Source organism: Podarcis filfolensis (genome assembly GCF_964270895.1).
Source record: "Podarcis filfolensis genome assembly, chromosome: 1".
Lineage (NCBI taxonomy): Eukaryota > Metazoa > Chordata > Lepidosauria > Squamata > Lacertidae > Podarcis > Podarcis filfolensis.
Genome location: NC_139604.1, coordinates 92320804 through 92333316, shown reverse-complemented (window position 1 = coordinate 92333316; position 12513 = coordinate 92320804). Strand labels below are relative to the sequence as shown.

The 12513-nt window shown below is 43.0% G+C and overlaps 1 protein-coding gene across 1 annotated transcript in view; it reads right to left on the bottom strand.

Annotated features, from left to right (window-relative positions):
* The window catches only part of LOC310759455 (cytosolic phospholipase A2 epsilon-like), a 43027-nt gene that overhangs the window by 22430 nt on the left and 8084 nt on the right, over positions 1-12513 (bottom strand). Inside the window, exons 3-5 of the mRNA XM_083606728.1 lie at positions 3531-3667; positions 2127-2258; positions 397-437 (exon numbers count right to left, since the gene is read on the bottom strand). Coding sequence (XP_083462854.1) covers positions 397-437; positions 2127-2258; positions 3531-3667 — 310 coding nt within the window. The remainder of the gene's footprint in view (positions 1-396; positions 438-2126; positions 2259-3530; positions 3668-12513) is intronic.

Genomic DNA, 12513 nt, shown 5'->3' with positions numbered 1-12513 from the left:
ATGCAAGGAGTTTTATATGGAGCATCCAGTCGCAAGGTTTCTCCATCTGTCGACTGAGATGAAACAGTAAAGGAGTAGTTCTATCGTGCAGTCTCATTGATGAAATATTCCTGGCCTTCAATAGCCTCCCTATAAATACCCAGTGCTGAAGCCCTTTAGCAAATGCTCCTATATCCCCATCAATATGTTAGCCCCAGCTATGCCACATCGATCCTTCAGTGACCATTATTGCCCCAATAACAGAATATGAATACACACCATCAGCAATACCTAGTTAGATCTATATTAAAGGTTTTGTACCAAGAGAGATACAAGGCAAGCTCTTTATCAATGCTGCATTTATTTTATTTTTTGCATGGCAGTTTTGTTAATGGTATGTGCAACAATTGTTCTTACCTGCTCTCCATTGTGAATTCAACTTCTAGTTCCTCCTTACCCTGAAAGTTTAAAAAGCAAAAACAGTGACAGCATGTTCACACATTCCCTTGAATAATAAGCCCACTTCACACATTAGTTAAGTGAAGGGAGTCCATGCCCTGAGTTGTGGATATTCATGCTATGGAAGACTAGGAGCATAGTATTCCATAGGAGCTAGAATCCTGTCCAACCAGGTTTACAACTTCCTCCTGCAACTCAGAAGTCCACCCTCAATGAGTGGAAGTCAGGGGGCAGGACTGAGAAGCCAAGTCACCTCAGAGGCAGCTAGGGATGGAAGGACCTGACCATTTTGGTTTTCTCAGTTTCTCATCTTTCCAGTCATAAATCCAGTTCTCCACATTTCTGCAGAAACTTGTGATTATTATTTTTTAATCCTCTTGGACATTTGTCAGCATTTTAGTGTGGATTTCTGCTAATAAACACAATTTTAATGCAGTTTTTACTAATATACACATCTTTGCAAGCAGTTTCCCCTAAAAATGAGCATTTTGGTAAAGATTATTCAGCTGTCCCTAGCCTATACCTCTCAGGTCCGCTGTGGGGCCATTGACCAGGGGGTGGATGAGAGCCTACTAACAAAAGGCCGTGCTGATAATGTCCAAGACAGCCAGCTCTCCATACCACATAGAAGCACTGGTGATGCCCAAGCAGCTTTGGCTGCAGTCCAAACAGGAAAAAATATAGAACTCAAATCCCTTTAACTTCAGTCAAAAACAATTAGCCACATTTAATTCAATGGGACTTGAGTGTGACTAGCACTCTTTGGGTTTGGGTCCTGGTATACATTGCCTTGTCTGGTCTGGACTCAGATGTTTAAAGAAACACACATACTGTTCATACTTTACATGTTTGATATGGGAATCACTGGTGTATTCAGTATCAAAATGTTTCTTTCTACAGTGGTACCTCAATTTAAGAACTTGTTTACGAATGATTTGGTTTACGAACTCTGCAAAACTGGAAGCAGCGTTCCGGTTTGTGAACTTTACCTCCATCTACACATGGAAACCAAATGGTGGAAGGGCACCAGCGGTGAGAGGCCTCGTTAGGGAAAGCGTGCCTCAGTTTAAGAACAGATTCAGTTTAAGAACAGACTTCAGGAACGGATTAAGTTCGTAAACCAAGGTACCACTGTATTCAATTAGGTCAATTAGATATGTAATCCTCTATAGGTGGATGATTTGTTTATCAACAGCCACTGCTGTGAAGGGTCACCGAGCTCGTTTTGCATACATTTAAGATATCACTATATTTCCACAGCTAAGTAATGCTAAAATAACTAACCATAGTTGTTGTGAAGGGTAGGTTTGCATAATTTTAATTTGAATTATCAGGCTATACTTTTTTCCATTTCATTGCCATTTAACTTTAACCTTTAGATTCTTCTTCTTCTTCTTTTATACCCAAGCACATGTTTTTTTGTGTGTATACACACACACACACACACACACACACACACACTTCATGCATCTAATGAAGCGCACTCTAGTTCACAAACGCTTATGCTATGATAAAATTTGTCAGTCTTTAAGGTGCCACAAAACTCTTTTGTTGTTGTCTGTGTATTCAAAGCAAGTGTAATTCTTTTATATGGTGCCATTGCTTAATAGCTGAAAGGGAACTTCATTGAAAATTGAGAGAAATGTGGATTTGTTTTCCACAGCCTGTTTTTTACTTGCAGTACTCACTTTTGGATTCAGCTGAAAGCTCAGGCGGGTTGTTTCACCAAGTTGGATTTTAGAAACATCAAAGAAAACAGTGAGGAGATGGTCATCTGCAGTATGCTTATCTTCATCAGTAACTTTAAGCTCCAGAATGTTCTAGAGAAATCCAGAGAAGAACTTTAGAACCTCTCATAGACTAGCCTCACTCTCTAGGGGCACTTCATCCAAGGAAGAGGAGTGGGACTCCAGGAGCACCAAAGACCCCAAAGAGCTCACAACTGAGCAGTCTGATGTCCCCCACCCCAGACCTGAACTCAGGGCTGGCCCTACCAATAGTCAGAGTGAGGCAGTACTTCAGGTGGCAAATACTGGTGGACAGGAAGCAATAGAAAGGTGTCAGCGGACTGAGCTGTATGCACACCACATGGCTTGCCCTGCAACTCCTAAGCCAGACTGCTGCCCTCAGCTGTAGTGAATAAAATTATCCCACCACTAGTGCTGAAGGATTCAGTGCCAATCCACTGTTCTTCAGCTTCAAATGGGTCTTTGGCCTCAGGCATCAGAATGTATTGTGCTGCTCCTTTCTAGACCTTCTTCCCCTTGATCCAGACTCTCCCTCTTTTCTTCTAACCCCTCAAAAGCAGATAGTCCAGCAAGACATCCACAATCAGTGGAGGGGTACTTATCCAACAGCCGTAGGATTTCAATAGCAGGGTTTTTTCTCAGGAGGAGGGAGAAGCCAAAGAAGGATGTCTTGTGATCCAGAAGATTACCAGGAAAATAGAGGAGCTGCCTAAGAGGATATAAACCTTCCAATCTTTCCTGGGCCCTTGCTGAGATAACTTCATTTTATCTTAGTGCCAGCTGTGAACTTAACCTTCATCCAGCTCGGATTTGCCCTGCTCCCGAGTATGAGGAACTGTTGACAGACCCAACCAAGGCCCTGACTGGTATAACATCCTCACTACGCTGAAGATGTTTGTCACAGTCACACATGCCTCACCCCAGAAGTGAGGATGGAAAATCAGTGACCCTTCAGATATTGTTGGTCTCCAACTCCCATCAGCCACAGCCAGTATGGCCAATGGTCAAAGATTATGGGTGTTGTAGTCCAACAACATCTGAAGGGCTATATAGGTTCCTCATCCCTGTCCAAGGAGGTCAATCCAGGGGTAATTCCTGTTCTAAACTTTTAACCGTTTAATATTATGTATGTGTCATCTCCCAGAAAGCAGAACAGTCCTGTTTGAATTTGTATGATGTTAACACTTGGGAAGAGGAGTAAATATTGGGAGTATCTCCATAGTGATATCTCATTAGTTATGGCCCTTCTTTTAAGTGACACCTGTGCAGTTCCCAGTCCTCTGCTTCTGTGACTGCCTAAATAAGTAGCAATTCCTGTTTAAGAGCGTTGGCACAGCTCCTTACCTTTACTTCATTTTGAATCCTAAAGTGAAATGTTTCATTCCACACCGGGTCTTTGTTGTCCTTCACGGTCTGGGTCCTAGTCTTTTTCACTGAAGCAGTCGGCAGCCACAAAGTCACGTAGCAATCAGACTGGGTTACTATTGCAAAATATATGATTTTTTAGTGATAAAATAGCAATATGCAACTCATATGTATTTACAGCGCAAGCCTAAACATGTTAAATTTTGGAATGACTTCAAATGAGTTCTGTGAGTCTTCCTTCTGAGTAAATATGCTTAGGATTTAACTATCAGTGCAGTGTTTCATCTGTGCTTATTATATATAAATTCAGATATTCATGTCAGGTTGAATACAGGGTTTTTCTGGCAGAAATAACCAGTACAGTGGTACCTCGGGTTACATATGCTTCAGGTTACAGACTCCGCTAACCCAGAAATAGTGCTTCAGGTTAAGAACTTTGCTTCAGGATGAGAACAGAAATTATGCTCTGGCGGCGCGGTGGCAGCAGGAGGCCCCATTAGCTAAAGTGGTGCTTCAGGTTAAGAACAGTTTCAGGTTAAGAACAGACCTCCGGAACAAATTAAGTACTTAACCTGAGGTACCACTGTACTATGAACACAATCCAATTGGGACCTTAGCGCAGGGTGGAATTTTAGCACTTGGCACCCCCCCCCCCAAAAAAAAAATCCTGATCTGGATGATTTGCATTTCAGGAGTGGTGCCCCCAGTCTGAATTGGGTTCATGGTTAGGGATAAAGGGCTCAGGTGCCTATATTTCCCACGCCAAAATCCCAATCTGGATTAGGAATTGCGGGGGGGGGGGATTAAAGCGTACTGGTAATTTTTTAGAATTTTAAAGAAAATTCTGCAAATAGCATTATCAACATCCCACATAATTGGGCCCTTAGATCACTCTTAGACAATACACTCAGCGCAATGCAGAGCAGCTTATATTTTATGGCATCACATACACTGCCAAAGCTAGTAAACGAGGTACTAATTATTCCTTATACAAGCAGGGCTGGAGCTTTATTGTGGTTCATTCCCGGAAAGCAACCACATCTTAGTTCTAGATTAAGGAATGTTTGTCCTACACAGCACTTCAGACAATAGCAAGGAATTCATTACAAGAGATCACACGTCAGGAGCCCTATATTTTTTTCCCACCTGCATATAAAAAAAATAATACTTAATGCAACAAACAAAATTAATTAACACAAACGCTGATGCCAAAGCTGTTGATTTGAATTAACAAAAAGAACTGGAGTAGAGCGGATCACCAAGTCCAACATTCTGGTGAAGTTTGTGCTAAACAAAACACACACAAAAAGCATTTGGGAGCACTTTCCATGCCCTTTCAATCCCTCTCAGTGAGAGGAGACCTTAGCATGGAAATCATACTTGTCCAAAGCTATATGAAAAGCCATATTTGGGGGGGGGTGGAAGGGGGTAGCTCCATGCTGTAGCAAAACGTCTAACACTATCACAAGAAACCCTTTCATTCATAGCATCAATGGATTTGAAATAGTATTTTCAAAGAGCATCCGTGGACTGGAAATTTCACTTTGAGGATATTTTGTTTTTGTTTTTTCTCATTCTTTGCGTTTGCTTAACTGAAAATCAATTATAAATTATTTTTTTTAAAAAATGGAATCTACTCTTGCCATTTAATTTTGCAGCATCTTATGTACTTTGTCTCTTGCTTCTATAATGAGTTTTATACAATTTCATGAGATTAATTGCTTTATCTGCAGCTGCTGCTAAATTAGTTTGCAGTCTGATCTTTCTGCATCTGTGATGCACTTTATCTTCCCACTGCTGAGCTGAAATGTGTTTAGTTTGGTTTTATCTGGCTTTTGATACATTGCACTCTCTTGGCTCCGGGGTTTTGGATTTGTGCTCAGTTGTTTCACTAGATGATTGTGCAATTTTAAGTTGCATCAGCTCAGAAGGAAGAAAAGCACCCAACTGAAGTTATTACAGGCAGGGGCAGATTCAGTCAAGGGAGGACTGACAAGCTGGTTAAGAGTGAAAGGGAAATTGAAGGCTATTCCTTCTTCTGCCCCTTCCCCATCTGGTTATCGGAATTAATTTATCAATACCTTCTGATGTGAATATGTGGTCCCATTCATTTTTTAAAAAAAGCATTCCAAGGACCTCGGGGTTAGGCAACAAACTAGCTGGTCACAAACATACCTTTCTTGGGTGATTGCCCTGAAACTCCAGATATTTTTGGATATCACCAATTATCTGGATCCATTTAAATCTGGTTTCAGGCCTGGGTCCTGCACTGATGAATGACATGCTGAGAAAAGGATCGGGAGAGTGTGACTGAGCAAATTCTCAATTAACTCTTGGTGGGTGTGGATAGCATGGACTATGGTATCCTTCTAGACTGACTGTCTAGATTGAAAAATGGGGACTGTCTAGGATGAAGATCCATGACCAGCAGATGTTGTGGAGACTAGAGATAAAGATGAATAAGCTCAAAGGGGAGCTGATAGCAAAGGTCCAAAGGAGATTGAGCCATTGCCAGATCTTCCTCTGCCCAAACTTCTGTTGGGTCATCTCCCCATTCGCAGTTAGACCCTGATTGGATCTTTAGCGAGCCAAAAGCCCACATGACTGCAGAATGTCATCAATGCTCACTGAATTTGGTATGGTCTTGTTGGAATTCTGTACTCCCAAAATCTTCATGTGGGCAGGGGGCAGCCTTGCTCTCTCTCCTGCCAACTGGGCTTCAGTGCCCTGCTATATATCCACGACGTTTGAATATGCCTTACACCTGTGAAATCCAACACAAGTCTACCTAAACAATGTGCCTGATATCCCAGATAAAATCCATGGATGAACCATACAACTGGTGTCTACGTGTGCTGGATTTAAGAGTGCATAAAGCATATTCAAATGTGACACCCACAAATCAACAACTGGTGCCTTCAGAAGTGTGGCAGGTGCACTGAATGGATGGGGAAGGAAGAGACTAGAGAGAAGTAGCAAGCTTATATCACTAGCATACGTCTAGATGGGCCAAGGTGCACCATATTACCAAAAAGGCCTGTAAGAATAAGTCTAGGTTTCAAAGGCAGACACTTGTGACTGGAACTAAACAGGTTTTGCAGCATGCAGCCTCATAGACATGTGGGTGGAAAGAAAGCTCAGTGATTTTCCCAGCTGACTTGGGACAACATTCCTTCCCAGTTCTCAGGTATGTTGATGATCAATCTGATTGCAATCATGCAAGCAATACCTTGTCCATCCATCCACCCCCATGGCTCCCTATAGAATAGCATCTCTTCCTGTTTTCCAATTCCTAATTCTTTTGCGTGTCACTAGTCAAGACTCAATAGGTGGGGTTCTTCTTCCTTGCCTCCACCCAGACTTAGACCATGGGCACTGAGTAAAGCATACAGACCAACAATTAGTGGAATCTCAATCAGCCTATAACATCAGAGTTCAGCAGTCCTCAGGGATCCTTTCAGGCATATCAGAGCTCTGAGACATAACTGTGGCAGTTGCTGTCTCAAATTTCAGCAGTTCCCTGTGTGTCACCAAAATTGGGGGGCAGCCTCTCATGCTTCATTCTAAAGCATAGTTTGGCGCCCCTGAGGCTCTGCTCTCAGTGCAATCGAACTGGTCACACACCCCTAAATCTGCCTCTGCCAACAGTATAAGGTCAGATGATCAGGAGGCCAGATGTTAATGTTATAAATTACAACCAGGGCTTAGGCAAAAGCACACACACAAAAAGTTAAATGCACTTGGCAATTCTTCCTGTGCCGTTTTTTAAAAACAGGGCTTCTTCATGTTGATTGCATTATCCCACCTAATGGGGATCATCACACAGCACAATACCATTATGAGCATGATACCATTATGATGCTACAGTGATGCCATGAAATACAGCTAATTTGCAGCTGCATGGTGAGTGTGTCACTAAGCCATCTCAACAAGGGCAACCCTTCCCGCTTTGTTCTCTGTCAGCGGATGGATACTTTTGCCGCTATCAACACAACACCCTCAACATGGCTTACAAGTGATCGGCACTTTCCGGCCAATTAAGCATAATAACGTAAGTGCATAAGAATAGCCTGCTGGATCAAGCCAATGGCCCATCTAGTCCAGCATTCCTGTTCTCAGTGACTAACTAGATGCCTGCAGGAAACCAAGGAGCAGAACATGAGCACGAGAGCACTCTTCTGTCCTGTGGTTTCCTGCAACTGACATGCTTCTTACCATGGAGGCAGAGCATCAACATCATAGTCATCGATGGCCTTCTCCTCCATGAATTTGCCTCTTTTAAAGCCATTTTAATTGGTGGCCATCACTGTCTCCTGGGGGAGCGAGCGCCATAGTTTGATTATGAGCTGTGCGAAGAATAACTTTATTTTATGTGTCCTAAATCTTTCAAGGGACGTGGGTGGCGCTGTGGGTTAAACCACAGAGCCTAGGACTTGCCGATCAGAAGGTTGGCGGTTCGAATCCCCGTGACGGGGTGAGCTCCCGTTGCTCGGTTCCTGCTCCTGCCAACCTAGCAGTTCGAAAGCATGTCAAAGTGCAAGTAGATAAATAGGTACCGCTCCGGCGGGAAGGTAAACAGAGTTTCCATGTGCTGCTCTGGTTTGCCAGAAGCAGCTTAGACATACTGGCCACATGACCCGGAAGCTGTACGCCGGCTCCCTCAGCCAATAAAGTGAGATGAGCACCGCAACCCCAAAGTCGGCCACAACTGGACCTAATGGTCAGGGGTCCCTTTACCTTTTAAATCTTTCAACATTCTGCTTCTTTGGATGTCTGCAAGTTCTACTGTTATGAGAGAGGGAGAAAAACTCTTCTCTATCTACTTTCTCAATGCCAGGCATGATTTTATGAACTTCGATCATGTCACTGCTTACTCACCTTTTCTCTCAACTAAAAAGTCCTAAATGCTGCAACCATTCTTCATCAAGGAGCTGCTCCATCCCTGTTATCATTTTGGTTGCGCTTTTCTGAACCTTTTCCAATATCCTTTTTGAGGTGAGGTGAGGCAACCAGAACAGGACTTCAAATGTGGTCACACCATAGATTTGTATAATGGCATTTTGATATTGGCAGTTTTATTTTCAATTCCTTTCCTAATTATCTCTAGCGTAGAATCTGCCTTTCTAATGGCTGTCGCCCACTGGGTTGACATCTTCACTGAGCTATCTACTGTGATCCCAAGGTCTCACTCCTGTTCTGTCACCTCCATTTCAGACCCCACAAGCATGTATGTGAAATTAAGATTTTATTTAATTTTTTTGCTCCAGCATGTATTACTTTACACTTGTTCATATAGAAATTCATTTGCCATTTTACTGTTAGAGTTGTACAACAAATACCCCTGATCTGGCCCTTGTGTAGAAGTCAATTCACTCCACCACAAGAATGAACTTTAAAGCTTTGCTTCAGAACAGTTTTAAACACTTCGTTCTTTTGTAACATTTATATTATACATTGCAAAAATTAGCAATGATTTTCAGTTCCTATCTCCATTCTCAAAGTGAAATATTAAGCATCTTTAGTAAAATGAAGTTTCTCTGTACAGGAGTGCCAACTTGAATAAAATATTGTGGGGGCCCAGGTTAGCCACACACCTCATAATCAGTCACATGATTGAATGGGAATGCCCATCAATTTTGTGGGGGCCCGGCCTCTCAAATATTTTATTGTGGGGGCCAAAGCCTTCACGGCCCCTAGGAATTGGCTCCTAAGTCTCTATATATCTAAAAAAAAAAATTGCACTGTATCTGACTGATTTCCTCTGCCTGTTGCAAGCAACCTCCAGGTAAATAGACTTCCACAGGTTCTCTTTAGTTGTGTCTTGTGACGGGTCATGAGATGAGCCACAAGATGTTTAGCTCATTCACAATGGAAAAACACTACCTCTGTGCCTAAGGCACAAAAAAACCCCGCCTTCCCATACAGCATTTCTAAATACAATACTCTTAAACACATTAAACTTATAACTAACATTTACTGCCCATTCACCCAGTTTGGAGAGATCCTTTTGGAGCTCTCCACAATCTCATTTTGTTTCTGTTTTCTGTTTTTTTAAAAAAAAACACTGAACAATTTAGTGTCATAAGTAAACTTGGCCACCACAAAGCCAACCACTACCTTTTCACCTCCTCCCTAACCACTATTAACATCAAGGCTAGAAGTACATATGTGTCATCCATCAAATAGTTGTGGGAATAAAAGAATATGTTATGCTCCACTCAATTAAATTTGATAATTCTGCACAGCAAGAGAAATCAGATGTCCAAGGACAAGCAGGTTGGTCCAGCAGAGGCAGCGCTCTCTGGGAGGCAATCTGAGGGCTTTGCTGTTGAATTGTGGAGCAGTGAGTTTCCAGCAGCCTATTTCTGTTCTGCCTGACAGAGACTGACAAGAGGATAGAGCCAATAAAGCTAAAGGAACCCAGTGAGTTACATTTCCAAGTGCAGCAGGTGGTGTATATGACTATAGCCTCACATCTACCTTGCAATTCACCAATAAATTTTCATTTTCAGTTCTTAGGTCAGCCTCAGTTAGCAAGAATACAGTTCCAGTCCTAAATTGTCCCAGTCCTAAATTGTATATAGTATTCCAGGCCATGAGATCATTCGGTTAATATTGTATAATTTAATTTTTTCCTCATGATCCTGTGAATCAGCAATGTCTTTCAATTTAGCTTTGGACTCAGATGCCAGCACCTTGCTATGTCAGCCTACCAAATGTTGCAAAAATACAAGCTTAATAACTTTCCATTTTAAAACATTCTGCATTAGATGTTATTTCAACTGCCTAAACAAGTTTACATGAATAAAGTGTTCTGCTTTCTTCTGGTTCTTTTCACCTCACACTTTTTTCCATTTAGAGCTTGCTGCATTTAAAAAAATAAAATAAAATATTAAGGCCAGGGCACATCCTTTACAACCTTTTTACTGGCACAACTGGCACATTTTACTGGCACAATTTGTTTGCGCAACACCTTCCTATTATTCATGATGCTAATCTGGCTTCACATAAAATGAGGCTTGGAGATGTTGCTGATCACAAGCTTCCAGTAGTGACATACAAGAGACAACTTGCCAATTACTGCAATCGACGGTCGTACTCTTTGTTACTATAGTCTCCCTGAAATCCCACAGACATCAGAGACTATGCCACCATAATTTGGAGGTAAATGGTTTACAGGCAGCAGCTGAAATATCACCAAGTATGGTGGTATCTAACTAGTGACAGATGCCCACAGAGGCATTTTCATACACTTTTCCAAGGCTGGGTATTTGTTAGAACTCCTGGAATAAAATAAAAAGAAACAAGTAGAACCTGCAGCAAAACGTTGCCATGTGGAACATTCCACTTCCAGCTGGCCAATCATGCCCTTTTCCAGGAAACTCCATTCTATTTCCACTACCTCTGGTTTTCCTTCCACTAAGAGAAGACTCCCTGGAAAAGACCCTGGTGTTGGGAAAGATGGAGGACACAAGGAGAAGGGGATGACAGAGGACGAGATGGCTGGGCAGTGTTCTCAAAGCTACTAACATGAGTTTGACCAAACTGCGGGAGGCAGAGGAAGACAGGAGTGCCAGGCGTGCTCTGGTCCATGGGGTCATGAAGAGTCAGACACGACTAAACAACAACAACAATCCCCCATCAGTCAGCATCCTGTGATGACTGAGAATGCTCAGTTCTCACTGAGCTGTTGGGGGAGCTTTCCCATTAGGTTCCTCCCCACAAGCCTAAGATGTTTGTTTTTCTGCCAACTTTGGGGTTTACGCAAGCCGGCTATTGCATGTGGATGGTGCTCTTTTGGTAAATAAAAGATCTATGCTCAAAGATGCACTTGTTGTTGTTGTTTAGTCGTTTAGTCGTGTCCGACTCTTCGTGACCCCATGGACCAGAGCACGCCAGGCACTTCTGTCCTCCACTGCCTCCCGCAGTTTGATCAAACTCATGCTGGTAGCTTCAAGAACACCATCCAACCATCTCATCCTCTGTTGTCCCCTTCTCCTTGTGCCCTCCATCTTTCCCAACATCAGGGTCTTTTCCAGGGAGTCTTCTCTTCTCATGAGGTGGCCAAGATGCACTTATGTGTGATCAATTCTTGCTTCATCGAGCCATCATCTCATGTTAAGTAGTAAAGATACAGTGGTACTTTGGTTTACGAACTTAATCCGTTCCGGAAGTCCGTTCTTAAACCAAAATCATTCTTAAACCGAGGCACGCTTTCCCTAATGAGGCCTGCAGCCGCTGTTGCCCTTCCACCATTCGGATTACATTGCGAAGGTCCCGACCCCACTGCCCCCTTGGTTGAATAAAGACACATGACTCAAGTATTTAAGGTTAATGGGCTAAAATTAATGATCCATGTGATCCATGCGACGGTCGTCTGCAGGCTTGACTACTGTAATTCGCTCTACGCGGGACTGCCCTTGAAGCTGACCCAGAAACTCCAGAGGGTGCAGAATGCTGCAGCGAGGCTCCTCACGGGGTCTCTGCCATGGGAGCATATTCACCCAGTGCTTTTCAAACTGCACTGGCTCCTGGTAGAGTACAGGGTCAGATTTAAGGTGCTGCTTTTGACCTTTAAAGCCCTTCACGGCCTAGGACCCTCGTACCTACGGGACCGCCTCTCCCGGTATGCCCCACGGAGAGCCTCAAGGTCCATAAATAGCAACACCCTAGTGGTCCCGGGAAGGAAGTTAGATTGGCTTCAACCAGAGCCAGGGCCTTTTCAACTCTGGCTCCGGTCTGGTGGAACGCTCTGCCTCATGAGACCAGGGCCCTGCAGGATCTGATTTCTTTCCGCAGGGCCTGTAAGACAGAGTTGTTCCGCCTGGCCTTTGGCTTGGACCCAATTTGATTCCCTCCCTCTCTTTCTTTCTTCCTTTCCTTCTCCTCCTGCGATGAGGCTACATTTTAATATTTTAATGTTTCAATATTTTAATGTTGTATTTTAATTTTGTTTTTAAGT